This window comes from Hippoglossus hippoglossus, chromosome 22, assembly GCF_009819705.1.
Source record: "Hippoglossus hippoglossus isolate fHipHip1 chromosome 22, fHipHip1.pri, whole genome shotgun sequence".
NCBI lineage: Eukaryota > Metazoa > Chordata > Actinopteri > Pleuronectiformes > Pleuronectidae > Hippoglossus > Hippoglossus hippoglossus.
In genome coordinates, this window is record NC_047172.1 from 26033519 (window position 1) to 26047639 (window position 14121).

General features: G+C 39.4%; 1 protein-coding gene across 2 annotated transcripts in view; it reads left to right on the forward strand.

Annotated features, from left to right (window-relative positions):
• The window catches only part of dicer1 (dicer 1, ribonuclease type III), an 89782-nt gene extending 76784 nt beyond the window's left edge, over window positions 1-12998 (forward strand). Inside the window, exons 23-28 of one of the 2 annotated variants that reach the window (XM_034577099.1) lie at window positions 86-718; window positions 4211-4466; window positions 6340-6608; window positions 7918-8080; window positions 8265-8340; window positions 12429-12998. In XM_034577099.1, the coding sequence (XP_034432990.1) occupies window positions 86-718; window positions 4211-4466; window positions 6340-6608; window positions 7918-8080; window positions 8265-8340; window positions 12429-12591 (1560 nt within the window). In that variant the 3' untranslated portion in view covers window positions 12592-12998. Of the gene's footprint in view, window positions 1-85; window positions 719-4210; window positions 4520-4641; window positions 4940-6339; window positions 6609-7917; window positions 8081-8264; window positions 8341-12428 lie in introns of those variants that run through there. The other variant, XM_034577100.1, reaches the window with a different exon arrangement.
• The last annotated feature ends 1123 nt before the right edge of the window (window positions 12999-14121 follow it).

Below are 14121 nucleotides of genomic sequence, written 5' to 3' on the forward strand. Positions count from 1 at the left end.
CCTTTACAAAGGTTGTTTTAAACAGGGATATAGTTTTCTTTTTACTCTATCTCTGCTTTCCTTTCTGTTTGTGGCAATCATCCAGGCCAAAGAAGAGCTTCTGGTCAATGGGCAATCTGGGAACGACGATGATGAGAATGATGAGGAGGGTGAAGAAGTGGATGAAGGCGGTGAGGTAATGCTGAAGGATGAACCAAATGAGGGCAACGTGGAAGATGATCTGGAGTACTACAAGGAACACATTAAATTCATTGATAACATGTTGCTGGGATCTGGTGCATTTGCAAAGAAGATCTCTTTGAGTGTTCTCCCTCCATCTCCCACCGTGGCCTCAGCTTCCTCACCCGTAATGGAGTCTCCATATGAATGGAAGGCCCCCAAGAAGCCCCTCCATACCTCCTCAGCCCACCACCCCTCTGAGCCGGCAGCCAGCGGGCCCTTAGCCGAAGAGTTTGACTACAGTTCGTGGGATGCCATGTGCTACCTGGACCCCAGCAAGGCCGGAGACGAGGATGACTTTGTGGTGGGTTTTTGGAATCCATCGGAGGAGAACTGTGGAGTTGAGCTTGGCAAGCAGTCAATCTCCTACGATCTGCACACAGAGCAGTGTATTGCAGACAAGAGCATTGCTGACTGTGTGGAGGCTTTGCTTGGCTGCTACCTAACCAGCTGTGGAGAAAGAGCTGCCCAGATGTTCCTCTGCTCATTGGGCCTCAAGGTGAGCTATGACATTCCACACTGTTCTTTCTCAATGAATAGTCCCAGCTGCTGCTTAAACGCCAGCTGTGAATTACTGAGATGCTTAAATTATGAAACAGCATTAAGAAATGTAATGGTCCTATTCAATGAAAATTTGTCCACAAGCAAAAAAGATTCTAAATATTAGTGGGAGCCGCCGGGAGATCAAAAGTTGTAGGTGAAGGCAACATGGGATGAAGTTAGACAATTGGCCACATGCAACATCTGTTAGTATGAACAAGTTTGCTCTTATGTGATTTAGGAGAACTCACCAAATTTCTTGTATTCTAATTTCATGACCTGTCGTTGGTGACAAGAGAAATTAAAACGCTGTTCAAATCAAGTTTTTCAATAATGGATCCTATCTTATTAGTTCGAAGCAAATATATCATAAATTCCTCATGTACCTGCTAAATGTCCAGGAGAGCATACGACTCATTTTTTCGGCAAAATAGTCAGGATGCACACACAGAGATGGATTATCACTATTTTCTCCAGGTGATGATTGCAGAAAAGCAGAGCCAACAGTTGGTGTTCTCAAGGTTAGATGTATATGCCTTGACACAGCTGGTGGCTGCTCTACACGTCAGAGATGGCATGTAAAATTATTTTAACATGCTGAATATTATATAATAATGCAGTAGATGAAGGAGTTCCATTTACTGCTCCAGCACCAATAGAAAACATGCAAACTGTTACATCACAAATTTTGTCATCCAGTTTCATCAGTGACATAGACTTGACCATGACCTCCTGCCACTGCAGTCATCGATCGCCTTGCTGTGTTTCTGTGATTATTTTTTTAATATATTTTCTTATTTAACAAATTTGTCTTTATTTCAGTGACAGTGCAGCCCGCTTTTGACACAACATTTACAGCTTATGCAGCGTTTCTTTACTCTGTCTCTTAATTCCTCTTCTGACACTGCTAAGAAATTCTAGAGTTTCCTCCCTGGATCTCTGGAAGCAGGACTTCAATGTCCGAGCTCATCAAGTTCTCCCATTAACTCTTTTATGTCATTTTCATGAATGAACACTTCTGACATTGGATAGGAAGTTTAGCCTTATATGGTTTTATTGGGTTTTTGCTACCCTCTTTGAGTGCTCACTCAAATACGCCCATTCATTATGTTTCATAGTCATTTATAGAATTTCCTGAATATAAAAGCGTTTTTTAAATCTGACGTGGCATGTTTGTATGAACACTCCATATTAACAAATTAAGGAGAAATTTAGGATATGAATAAGAATGTGTTCTTGCATGAGGCCCAATGTTCTTTACTGTGCTATCAAGTGGTTTGGGAAAAAACCTTACTCGAGACAACAAGAGTGCATCCCTCTAGTTAAGTTCAAGACATTTGGACAATCTATGACTTGAAGCTATTACGGGGGAACCCTGGAGGAACATGACAGAAATATTATATACAATGTAATATATATATTACAATATAAAACATCACATGGGCTAGGATGAGGATCAATCCATCAAAGTCAAGAAACATCTCTATCATCATAGGTAAAAGGTCAGAACGTAGGTTCTACATCGAAGGAGAACCCATTCCAACTCTCTGAGAAACCTTTTAAAAGCAGGTTCAGTGTCCGAACAGTAGATGGCGGTAAAGCACTTTGATGTTGGTTGCCACCCGCAAAATCACAATATCATCATCAGAACTAAATACTTGTATAAAAGTTATTTGAATCTACTGATTGTGGAATGTACACAATCATTTTTTTCTCCAGTGTTTTCTCCAATGTATATGCCTCACATTATATTATTTCAACAATTCAGTCCTGTCAGTGCACAGCACAGAGTACTGTACATTTTGTTCCTATCTTTTGGTATAAATAAAGTTGTTTTAAATATAAAGAGTGTAATTGGAGTCAGATTTTCTCCGCATAGTGGTTCTCCTTCCCTTCTCTTTCACATCTTTCCTCGACCTTGTGACGTATTCCATCAGAGTCAAGGAATAGTGCGGAGAAAAGGAGATTATTTTGACTTTCTGAACACAGCCAATGACTAGAAGAAATTTGCTAGCTACCCCGACTGATGTGGCCACTAACAGAAATCGACGTTCCCTCACAAGAGTTGAGAGCATGAAGAGAATGATCAGCTCCTATGTTAGAAAATGGTTAGGAGTCTCAATATGTAAGAGCAACATCGGACTGTATGGAAACGGCATTCCTCAAGCTATTTAAAGGGCCCATATTGTGTAAAGTAACCCCAGCCTGTACCAGTCCAGCCTCCGAACCCACAACTCCCGCTCCCCACCCCTCCACACCAAACTTGACGTAGACATTACTCCGTATTGAAACTCCATACTGTAACTCGGGACGTTACTCCTACATTGGCTGACTTTCCTGCTAAAACTTGAACAAACATGAGGACTGTGTAACTTACCATTCAGAAACATCCTGTTGTAACCGACTGTAAATATGTGGCTGGTCTTCTATAACAGTATCCAAACATAATGTGACTTTCAGCTGTGTTTACCAGAGAGATCGTCAAATGCGCCAGAATAAGACCGGTGATAGGCCTGGTCGCGTGTCACTCAAAGTGCAGTCAGCCAATCAGAGGAGGGGCTAATGGAAGCGAGGAGATTCAGCTTTCTGCTTAGACCCAACCAAGTACTCAAATGCCTGGCTGCAACAATTGAAACAAAGAAAACTGCTGCCAATGCCCTGCCCTCTAAAACATTGAGCTCAGTTCGAAGGACACCTTTTGTCCGAGAAAGGGGAGCAGGGACAAAGAGGGCCTGTTATAAAATAATATAATTCAATAATAATTAATTTTTTTCATTCAATGCAGTGTAACTAATATTGAAACCCGCTGAAATGACAACACAGCAACAGTCGATTAGTTTGCAGTTTAGAGAGCTGCAGAGTGTGGGTGTTGAAGTAGGATTGCTCAAAGGACTGAAAATCCACGGACAAGCACTGCACCAGACCATAAAAGAAAAATCACGGACTGCAGAAAGCTGCAGACATTATCTCTGGAGCAGGAGGAAAGATACCAACTGGGCTCCAAGATGTTAGAGACCTACACCCAGGTCTGATCAACCTGTGGTGGGCTTGCCCTAGAAGAGGGTGTATTGTGATTAAAGGGCAGAAACACCTGTTGACGCAAGTGTACATGATAAGGTGTCAACTGTTGACTGACATGAGGAAAATAAGTCACTGCACCTGGCAAATTAATCCAGCACATAACTCCCACAAATTTTGGTAGTGAACCTTAGAGGTGCTGGTAAATAGATTAGCTAGCTGTTTGCTCCTTATTTCATGTCTTTATGCTAAGCTAGGATGACCATGTCCTGACTCCAGCTCTGTATGTACCTCACAGACATGAGTCATGTCAATGTTCATCTCAGTTTTTGAGAGACTATGAATATGCCTATTTACTAAAATGTTGGATTATTCATGTTTAAAGATAACAGTATCTGCATGACTGATGTATTAAGATTTTTTTTTTCTACAGGTGTTACCGTTGGAGAGAGGGAGCCTAACAGGAGCTCTGGGGCAAAGCTGTCAGACAACAACTATTGACCTGTGTTATGGCTGGTTAAAGATCCCACCCCGCTGCATGCTGGACCATCCAGATGCAGAGCAAACTCTAAACCACCTCATTTCCGGCTTTGAAAACTTTGAAAGAAAGATCAACTACACCTTTCAGAATAAGGCTTACCTCCTGCAAGCCTTTACCCATGCATCTTACCATTACAACACCATTACAGGTTAGAATTCACCACACAGTATCAGGACACCTTTATTGTAGATTTTTGCACAGTTGAGAAAGTTCCAAATAATGTATTTTGGGTACAATTATAAAGAAATGTTTAGGAAAAGGTTGTTTTTTGAAAAATAAATTCCATTCTGGAAGAAAACGAATTCCACAAGTGGTGAATACAAGTAAGATAATAAACTACAAGCACTGCTAACAATCAGTAATATAAATCCCTGCTCTTACTTTTCACCATAGTGAATAGGATTCAAACAATTGGATTTATGGGTTAAAAGAGACAAATTATATCACACCAGGTCAGTGTTTTAGGGGTTGCCTATGTCTGAAAATATGTGAATTCAGATTTGGAGTCCCAACTTATATCAGATGGGGGATCTCATGGAATTAGACCAGCCCCTCCTTTTGGGCAAGCATGGTGCAGTAGGAAGATGTTGAGGCGATCCAAAAACGCACCATGCTCTGTTGTTGGCTACAGAGAGGAGAACCCTCTGAACCCTTTGAACTCAATAAACCTTAATAATTAACAGAAGTACTGAAAACGTTTTACAAATATTATGAAAACAAAAATCTTAAACAGAATGTGATGACATCACAATTGTACAACATAATGAGATAGAAGACAGAGGCCTCGACTTTCTGCTGCAAAAAGAATGATTTGTAATTTGTAATAACAATTTGTAGTTGTAAATCAACCTTGTAGAATAAATCGGCATGAGAAATTCTATTTTCATTTAAATTGTACAAATATCTATATTTGTAAAAATGTGTGTAGAAAATATGCACTTTTCATGAATCCAAATCATTTTTACGCATGCACATTATTTATGAATGTATCTTAACAAGTTTAAAATCTTATTGACCCTAATTTGAGCCCATAATTTATCAACAGAATCAGTAAAAAAAAATATTTTTAAAGGGGACATAGCATGCCCATTTTACCACAAGTTGATATGGTTCCTTGGGGTCTTAATGAAATGTCTGTAACATACTTTGGTCAAAATACCACAAGGATCATTTAAAACAGCACCCTTTTTACCCTGTCTAAAACAGCCCTCCACAGAGTGACCTGTTTTGAGTGCCTGTTCCTTTAAATGCTAATGAGCCAGCTCCCCCCTCCCCCTCTCCCCCCATGATTTTAAACGATATAAATTACATATTTTATATGATATAAATTATCAAATATGCATCCCATACTTTGTATTCCCCTTCTGTTGTCCTGGAGTTTTAATTTTCCCAATCACATAATTAAATGTCCCCCTCTGCCCATCCACTACAAGCACACAAGCAGACAGACAGAGAGAGAAAGAGAGGGGTGGGGAGGGGGGCTATGAAGACCATCATTTACCCCCGAACCCCGACATTCAACGGGTACAACAACAAGCGGAGAAAGCAGAATCGCGGGCTGAAGGCCATGTAGGGAGACTTCCAGTGTATTGTTACGACACAATACACAGGAAGCTCATTCCAGTCACTCAAGCATGACGTTTCTGACTTGGAGGAACCATAACAAAACGCGCGAGTGTTTTTTTCCCAGAGTTTTTGGGTTGGTAGACATGCCAGATACCCACATTAACGTGTAGAAGCACTAACAAAGTGGAATTTGTATGCTATGTCCCCTTTAACAAATACAAATCTTTGATCCTTGAAATCCAAAACTTTCTCATGCCAATTTATTTTACAGGTTCACATAGGTTGATTTATTCCTACAAACATTGGAATTATTTTTGAACATCACATTTATAATCAATATGTCTCAGTATGTCTCTATTTTGAGTCCAGATTTATGTTGCAGGTTGTGATTCTGCAGTGGCATTTGTTTCTGAATTTTTGAATAAAGAAGAAACTTTCTTATTCCTTCTCTTCAGATTGTTACCAGCGGCTTGAGTTCCTTGGTGATGCAATTTTAGACTACCTCATAACAAAGCACCTTTATGAAGACCCACGGCAGCATTCACCTGGTGTGCTGACGGACTTGCGCTCAGCACTCGTTAACAACACCATCTTTGCCTCTCTGGCTGTCAAGTACGACTACCACAAGTACTTCAAGGCCATCTCACCTGAGCTTTTCCAGGTCATTGACGACTTTGTGCAGTTTCAGTTGGAGAAGAATGAGATGCAAGGCATGGATTCTGAGGTGAGTTGTTTTTACCAAGAGCACAACTAGCATGCTGAACAACAAAGCTCTGTACTTAAAAAACTAATCTCTGCTGTTAGGGTTTTCCCCCCATAAAAAAATTCTCCATCAAAAAAATCTGCCCGAATAGCAAAGCACTTTTATGCTTTAATGAAATTGTTTCAATGTCTTCTGTTCTTAAGAGAAAATGAAGTTGGCTTTAATTTGCAGAAATGTGGTACCACTCCACAGTCAGTTGTCAGTACTGAACCAGGTAACCAGTAACCCCATATCCAGATTTTTGTTTGACCACATCCCCATCTGATGTAATAAGGTTCAGCCAAGTTAACACCTAAATCTGATGATGATCTTATGCTGTTGTTATTTATATAGGAAGATGGTTGTACTGAGGATTGTGTTAATGTTGGTATTTATGAATAAGTTTAAGTCAATGATGGGGGTTATCGTCGCTGTAAGATTGCATTCCGTTTCCCCCTTGAGGGATCAATTCCATTGTATCGTAAAAATAAGTATGATGCTTACGATGATAACAGTGGCCAATAAGGACTTGACTTTCGGTTGTGACTTAACCTTTTCCCGGCCAATGAAGAATGCAGTAACATGGGGCCTTATGCAAGAAATGTTTGGACGAACACATTTTCTCGTATTTTGAGTTTTCTTAAAAGAAATGGTGCACGGTTAGTGTGGTGAAGGTCGAGTGGATGTGTGTGGTTCACAGCAAAATAGACAATGAAAATGATCTTTAAACACAGTTTTAATGTCTATCGAATATGTCACAAACAAAAACACTTTATGTACCTGTTCCACTACCTTTTTCAAAGTAAAAGTACTTTAAAAACTATGTAATAACTAGCGTTTTGGTCAACTGAATCCATTAATTTGTCTTAACAAGGTGTATATTGTTATTGTAGGGCGGGAAGATCAATCAAATTTTATTTTTATAGCACATATTTACAAATCACAATTTGTCTCGTAGGGCTTAACAAAGTGCGACATCCCATGTCCTAAACCCTCAACACGAGTAAGAAAACCAAAAGTAAAAACTATTAACAGGGGGGTAAGAAACTTAGAAACCTAAGAGAGAGCCACATGTGATAGATCCCTCTCCCAGGATGGACAAAAGTGCAATAGATGCCGTGTGTAGCTAAACACATCAACAAAATAAAACAATATTTACAACATTGATTAGAAGCTGTGTCAATTTTCAAGTGTCTTCCACAGTCTTCAGCTCTGGCCAGTGTGTGTTTGGGGGGGGTGGATAGCACTTTTGTCTATATCATCTAACTACTTTGTGTTCTTTTCATACTAGCTGCGACGCTCTGAGGAAGACGAGGAGAAGGAGGAGGACATTGAGGTTCCTAAGGCCATGGGGGATATCTTTGAGTCGTTAGCCGGAGCAATTTACATGGATAGCATGATGTCATTGGAGAGGGTTTGGCAAGTGTATTATCCCATGATGAGGCCACTTATAGGTGAGGAATAGAGAAAGCACATCTATTAATTTTTTTTTTTTTTTTTTTCTGTCATGATTGTTGACCAGTTCATGCTGACTATTTGTGTGCTAGCAGATATACAGTAGAATTTACAGATAGATATGTTGAAAATGTTTATGTTGATGGGGCTCTTATCTCAACACTCCACCCCCTCATCTTACAGAGAAATTCTCTGCCAATGTGCCACGCTCTCCTGTGAGGGAGCTTCTGGAGATGGAACCAGAAACTGCCAAGTTCAGGTAGATCAGCACTGACACTCAACAATATTTACCCTGCACTCCAGCATAGCTGTGTGTGCGTGCGCAGATATCTTTGTGAGGACCATTTTGAGCCTAGACTTTATGGAGTGAGGAGATTTTGAGAAAGTGAGACCTTTTGGCCAGTCCTCAGTTTCTGACCCACTTTTAATGGGCTGTTTGGTTAAGACTTGCTTTTCAGGTAAAAGTTAGGGCCAGGTTAGGTTTATAATAAGGATTACAGTATGGTATTAAGTTGTGATGGTTAAGGTTTAGATAAGGTGTTAGGGAATGCATTATGCCAGTGAGTCTGAGGTTGCGTGTTGTGTGTGCACACAAAAGGTCAAGGTTAACTTATATGTTTCAAAATCCCAATATGAAATGGCAGACCATACATGCCTCTTGGTCAATGTCCATTTTGGAAATAGACAACAATATAAACACTTTTATTTTTACTCCCATTTTGTATGTGTTTAAGTCAAAGATTTAAGATTTCTTCTGTGCACACAAAACGCTAATTTCTCTCAAATTCCGTTCACAAATGTGTTAAAATCTGTATAAGTGAACACTTCCCTTTGCTAAAATAATCCATCCACCTGGCAGGTGAGGCATATCAAGATACTGATTAAAGAGTGATTATTGCACAGGTGTGACTTGAAGTAGTCACAATAAAAGGCCTCTCTAGAATTTGAAGTTCTTTTATACAACACAATGCCACAAGGTGCAATCGCATGCTTACTGCACGAATGTCCACCAGAGTTATTGCCCCTAAACTGAATGTTCATTACGCTACCATAAATTCTTCATTCTGAGAATTTGGCAGTTCTTGCATGGCCTGCATACTCACCAGACATGACACCTAAGCTGCTTTCAGACATGCACTGGACTCCGCAATTCCACCTTATTTTATCCGGAGGAGGTGCATGTGTAAACTCAAATGTCCTAGTGAGACACGCTGTAGTTTCTGCGGACTTTACCTGCCCCGCCTCCTAGTATAAAGTCCGTAGAAATCAAGGAGAAGTCGATGTGTGAACACAGCGGGGGATACCCAGCTGGATTAATCGCAAGCGAGTGGGGGGGGTTAATGATGCTTCTAAGGCACGACGGATGAAAATATGAAAAATTAAATAAATACCTCCCAGTAAAAGAGAGGTATCACACACATAGAAGATACCGACGAAGATTTCCAGAGAGTTTGTGGTGATAAGAGCTGAACAGTGTCGGGCTGCTGTAAACAAAATCACATGATCGCAGCAGCTGAGTTAATGTCACTTCCTGCCTCTGCCTGCTGCACCAGGCTGCTCCACCTCTCGCCTAAATAATGCGGAGGATTTGATGCTGTTGTGAAAGTGTCTGTGCAGAGAACCTCCCGCTGTGTTGTGCATGTGGGAAAGGAAAACTGTGGGTAAACTCTGTTGCCAATTCTCTGGATTTTACCCAGAGGTCATGTCTGAAAATAGCTCTATTGAGCATGTTTTGGATACTTTGGATTGACGTGTATGACAGCGGGTTCCAATTCCTGTCAATATCCAGCAACTTTGCATAGCCATTGAAGAGGAGTGGACCAATATTCCACAGGCCGCAGTCAATGGTTTTCTGAACCCTATGTGAAACTAGTTCAGTGCCTAACAAAGGTCTCTCTTCAAGATAAAGTGCACATTTTGGAGTGGCCTTTTATTTTGGAGAGGTTGTGGCTGAGGGGGTTGGGCGGTCGATCTCCAACCAGAAGGCTGGTGGTTCAATCTGCATGCCAAAGTGTCCTCGGGCAAGAGCCCCAAATGGCCCCCTCATAGATGTTGGATAACTGGAAGTCGCTTTGGATAAAGCGTCACCTAAATAACATGTTATCTAATGCAATGTAATGTAATGTAATTTTGACCAGTCCAAGACACATGTGCAATAATCATGCTTTAAAATCAGCATTTTGTCATATGTCTCACCTGGCAGGTGGACAGATTATCTTGGCAAAGGGGAGGTGCTCACTAATACAGATTTTAACAAATTTGAGAACAAAATTTGAGAGAAACAAGCGTTTTGTTTGCATACAGGACATCTTAATTCTTTTACTTCAATTCAAGAAAAATGGGATTGTATGAGTTTAGTTGAGGTTATATGTATTGGTATGTAAATAGTTGGAATAGAAGAAAAGGAAAAATGAATGAACTGAAAAAAAAAAATGTCCCCCTCTGGTTACCTTAACACAATTGTAAATCATGACTAAATAAGTAATGGCTGGAAATGATAGATACTTAAAATGGAGAAGTGCGAGCAGGAGAGTGTGTATGACATGTCCATGTTGTTCTGATGGCATTAGTGCTGCAAAACGTTAGTACTTTACATTACATGTCATTTAGCTGAGGCTTTTATCCAAAGCAATTTACAATTATTGCATTCAACGTCTATGAAGGGCCATTTCAGCATCTTGCCACAGGACACTTCGGCATGGGCTGGGACACGAGCTGCTGACCTTCTGGTTAGATGACAACTGCTCTACCCCCTCAGCCACAGCCCCCTCATACTGAATTTATAAAGTCAAAAGCTGAACATGGAGAAAATGTTGGGATTGTGTGAGATGAGAGACAAGGGGGAAATCAAAAATAAAGGTCTGTCTCTAATACCAACTTGTGTCAAATCAAAGCCTGGGTCTTACTGCAGTTGAGGTGAATAAAGTTCCTGTTAGAGTAACTGTTAGAGCCCATTCCCCCTGCTGCATATAGATATATTGTCTGAATGTGTGTGAATGACAAAACTGTAACTTGAAGCATTTTGAGTGGTCATCAAGAACAGAAAAGTGCTATATAAGTACAGTGAAGCCATTATCTCTGTTCTCTGACCCTAAAATTGGTTGTCCTGAATAACAAAGTCATACAAAGCAAATTATCAACAGTCTCTTAGTTGTTAATTGTAAGCAACGTTGTCGGAACCATGAACAAAGTTAAGTCAATTTGGTTATATTGACAGACAAAAGTGACAGACAAGACAATGGAATATAAACAAAATAATAAGGATTGAAAAGAACCACTCAAATTTAGTTTTAATATTAAAAGTCAGCACAAGGACAATATTTTACGGTAGCCCTAAACAGACATGGAATCATACATTATATTTCCTCTGTTTTACCGTGATAACGAATACATTTCACTTATCTCGTGAAAACAAGATAATTAACTCGTTATCTCGAGATAACAAACCTTTGTTTTCCCGAGATGACAGGATAAATAACACGGGATAATTAATTTGAGCATGCGGAACATGGAGTGCCAGCCAGTACACTGTACTTATGTAGCTGCTCAGTGATGAAGTTCACAACGAAATGGATGTCAGTTGGATTGTGCCGCCGATAAAGCCGAAGCCTTGCTAAGTGTCTTCTCAGATGAAGCACACTCATATATAGGTTATATCTGAAAGCAAGGCATAAAGCAATGTCGGCCTGTGTCAGGCCTTGAAACCTGACATTGCTACACTGAATGTAACAGTTCCTGTAATGATGGGCTTTATGTAGACTTATCTCGTGATAACGAGTTATTTATCCCATTATCTCGGGAAAACAAAGGTTTGTTATCTCGAGATAACGACTTAATTATCTCATTATTACGAGATAGCAACAGAAATTAACTAGTTCTGACGGGAAAACCGAGGAAAAAAACTGTATGATCCCATGTCCGTTTAGGACTTCCGTACTATTTAAAGAAACAAAGGTTTTTTATTAAATATTTTTGCACTGTTGTCTGATGATGATAAACAAGCTATTAGGAATGTAATCTGAAGTAATGACTGTTTCAGAGAGAAGAGGAGAGAAATGGATAATGTGAGGAGGTTGAAGTGACTAAAACGTTCATTCATAATCATGGAAAATATTAGTGTGTATATTTTGCTAGTAAGACATATGATTTAGCTTAACTAAATGAACACCTATTTGTCAGAATTTCTATTTTGAAACCAGAGTGGGAACACATAAACTACAATAACACCATTTCACTGATCTATAAAAATGTCTATAGCTCTTTATTATTTCTCACTTGGTACCTTGATAACGACAGAAGTTTTTATATCTGCAGTCTGAAACCCTGTTTCCTCCCCTCTGTTTGCAGCCCTGCAGAGAGAACGTATGATGGAAAGGTGCGGGTGACGGTGGAGGTAGTTGGCAAGGGCAAGTTTAAAGGAGTTGGCCGCAGTTACCGGATCGCCAAGTCAGCAGCGGCAAGACGAGCTCTGCGTAGCCTCAAAGCCAATCAACCTCAGGTCAATAACTGAGCTCCTCCTCTTCGCTCAGTATTAGCACCTAAGCTATTGACACTACAGAAGAAAATGCAACATCGACTTCCCAGCACAGACTGATGCAAGCCCTGTATCTTCAGCCTGCAATGGCACAGCCAGGGCAACTGTGTGAAGATGCAACAAAAGAAGCAGACTGAGCTCACAACAGACAGAACAGTGGCTCTCTTACATTTTAGTTTTTCTTTTTTCGCGCAAACACAATCTTTACTTTCCCTCTATTTTGTGTAATCACATGAGTACTTTATTAACATTTAGTCAATTGTTTAAAAAAAAAGGTTAGGTCACAGTATCCTATTTCTCAGTTTTTTTTGTTAACCTTTATGTCAGTGAGTTGAGACTTATGCTTATTGTGTAGTATTAGACTGTACATAGTATAATCAAATTGTAAATCAAAGTAGGTAAGAAAAAAAATAAAAATATAACTAAACTCCTCAGCCTCTGCACTAGTGCCAATCAGTTTAGAAGTGTTTTTTAAACGCTAATAGCAGACATGGCTAACAGAGACCTCTGTCGGAAATCTGTCTTGAAATGGTATTCTAAATGGTATTTTTAATAATTTTTGCACTTATTAGGATCTGTTATATTGACAACTGTGTGGTTACACTGACACCAAAATCATATTTGTAGCCGATGAATATATATAAAAAAAATGTATAAAGATTTAAATTGCGTAAATGATATTCTTGCCTTTGATGCTAAAACTCACCCTCATACTGCAACATGAATAGGGATTTCAACATTCCCAGTTACTGTACTTTAAATTCATTTTTAACTGCACTTGAGGTTGCATGGTCTTGTAGCTTAGGTATAAACCAACAAAACCAACCAAACAACTGGATGGCTTCTATACATTTTCTATGGCTGTAACTCAAAGTGAGTGAAAGCAACATTAGATGTCTCTGGCATTATCTTAGGAATTTGGCTTAACATGTTTTTTGATATCAAGAATGGATGGAATTGAAATATGAATTACTTACTCGCTAAATGTCTTTCCATGGAGCAACTCATTCAGTTTTGATCTAAAAAGAAAGACATATGAGATATAAAATATACAATATGCTGCAACATTTTCTACAAATTGGAAACTTGTGTCAAAGATGCATAGAATCTTTACGAATACAGCAAATTAATTTCAACACACTAGTGTTCCTCACATCCCATACCAACCAAAGCTATAGCAGATTTGATACTTTGAGGCTTAAGTCGATTCCTAGGGATAAGGATACCAGCCTTTTTTTTTTTCTGACAAATTTTGCCTCTCACTAAATGTCTTGTTTTTCATCAGAAAGCCCTTATTTCACTTGAATACCTCAGTTAATTGCATGCATTTTCTTTTTTCTTTTTCTTTTGTTTGGTGCTATGTTTTTGTATTAAGCTTGAATTTCTCATCTTTTTGCACTGTAACTATAATACCTCTTTATTATACTTTTTTAAATCTGTTTGATTTGGTTGTCCTGTTTGTCAACCTTCAATCTGTAAAAGATTTGATTATTTCTTGAGGGGACA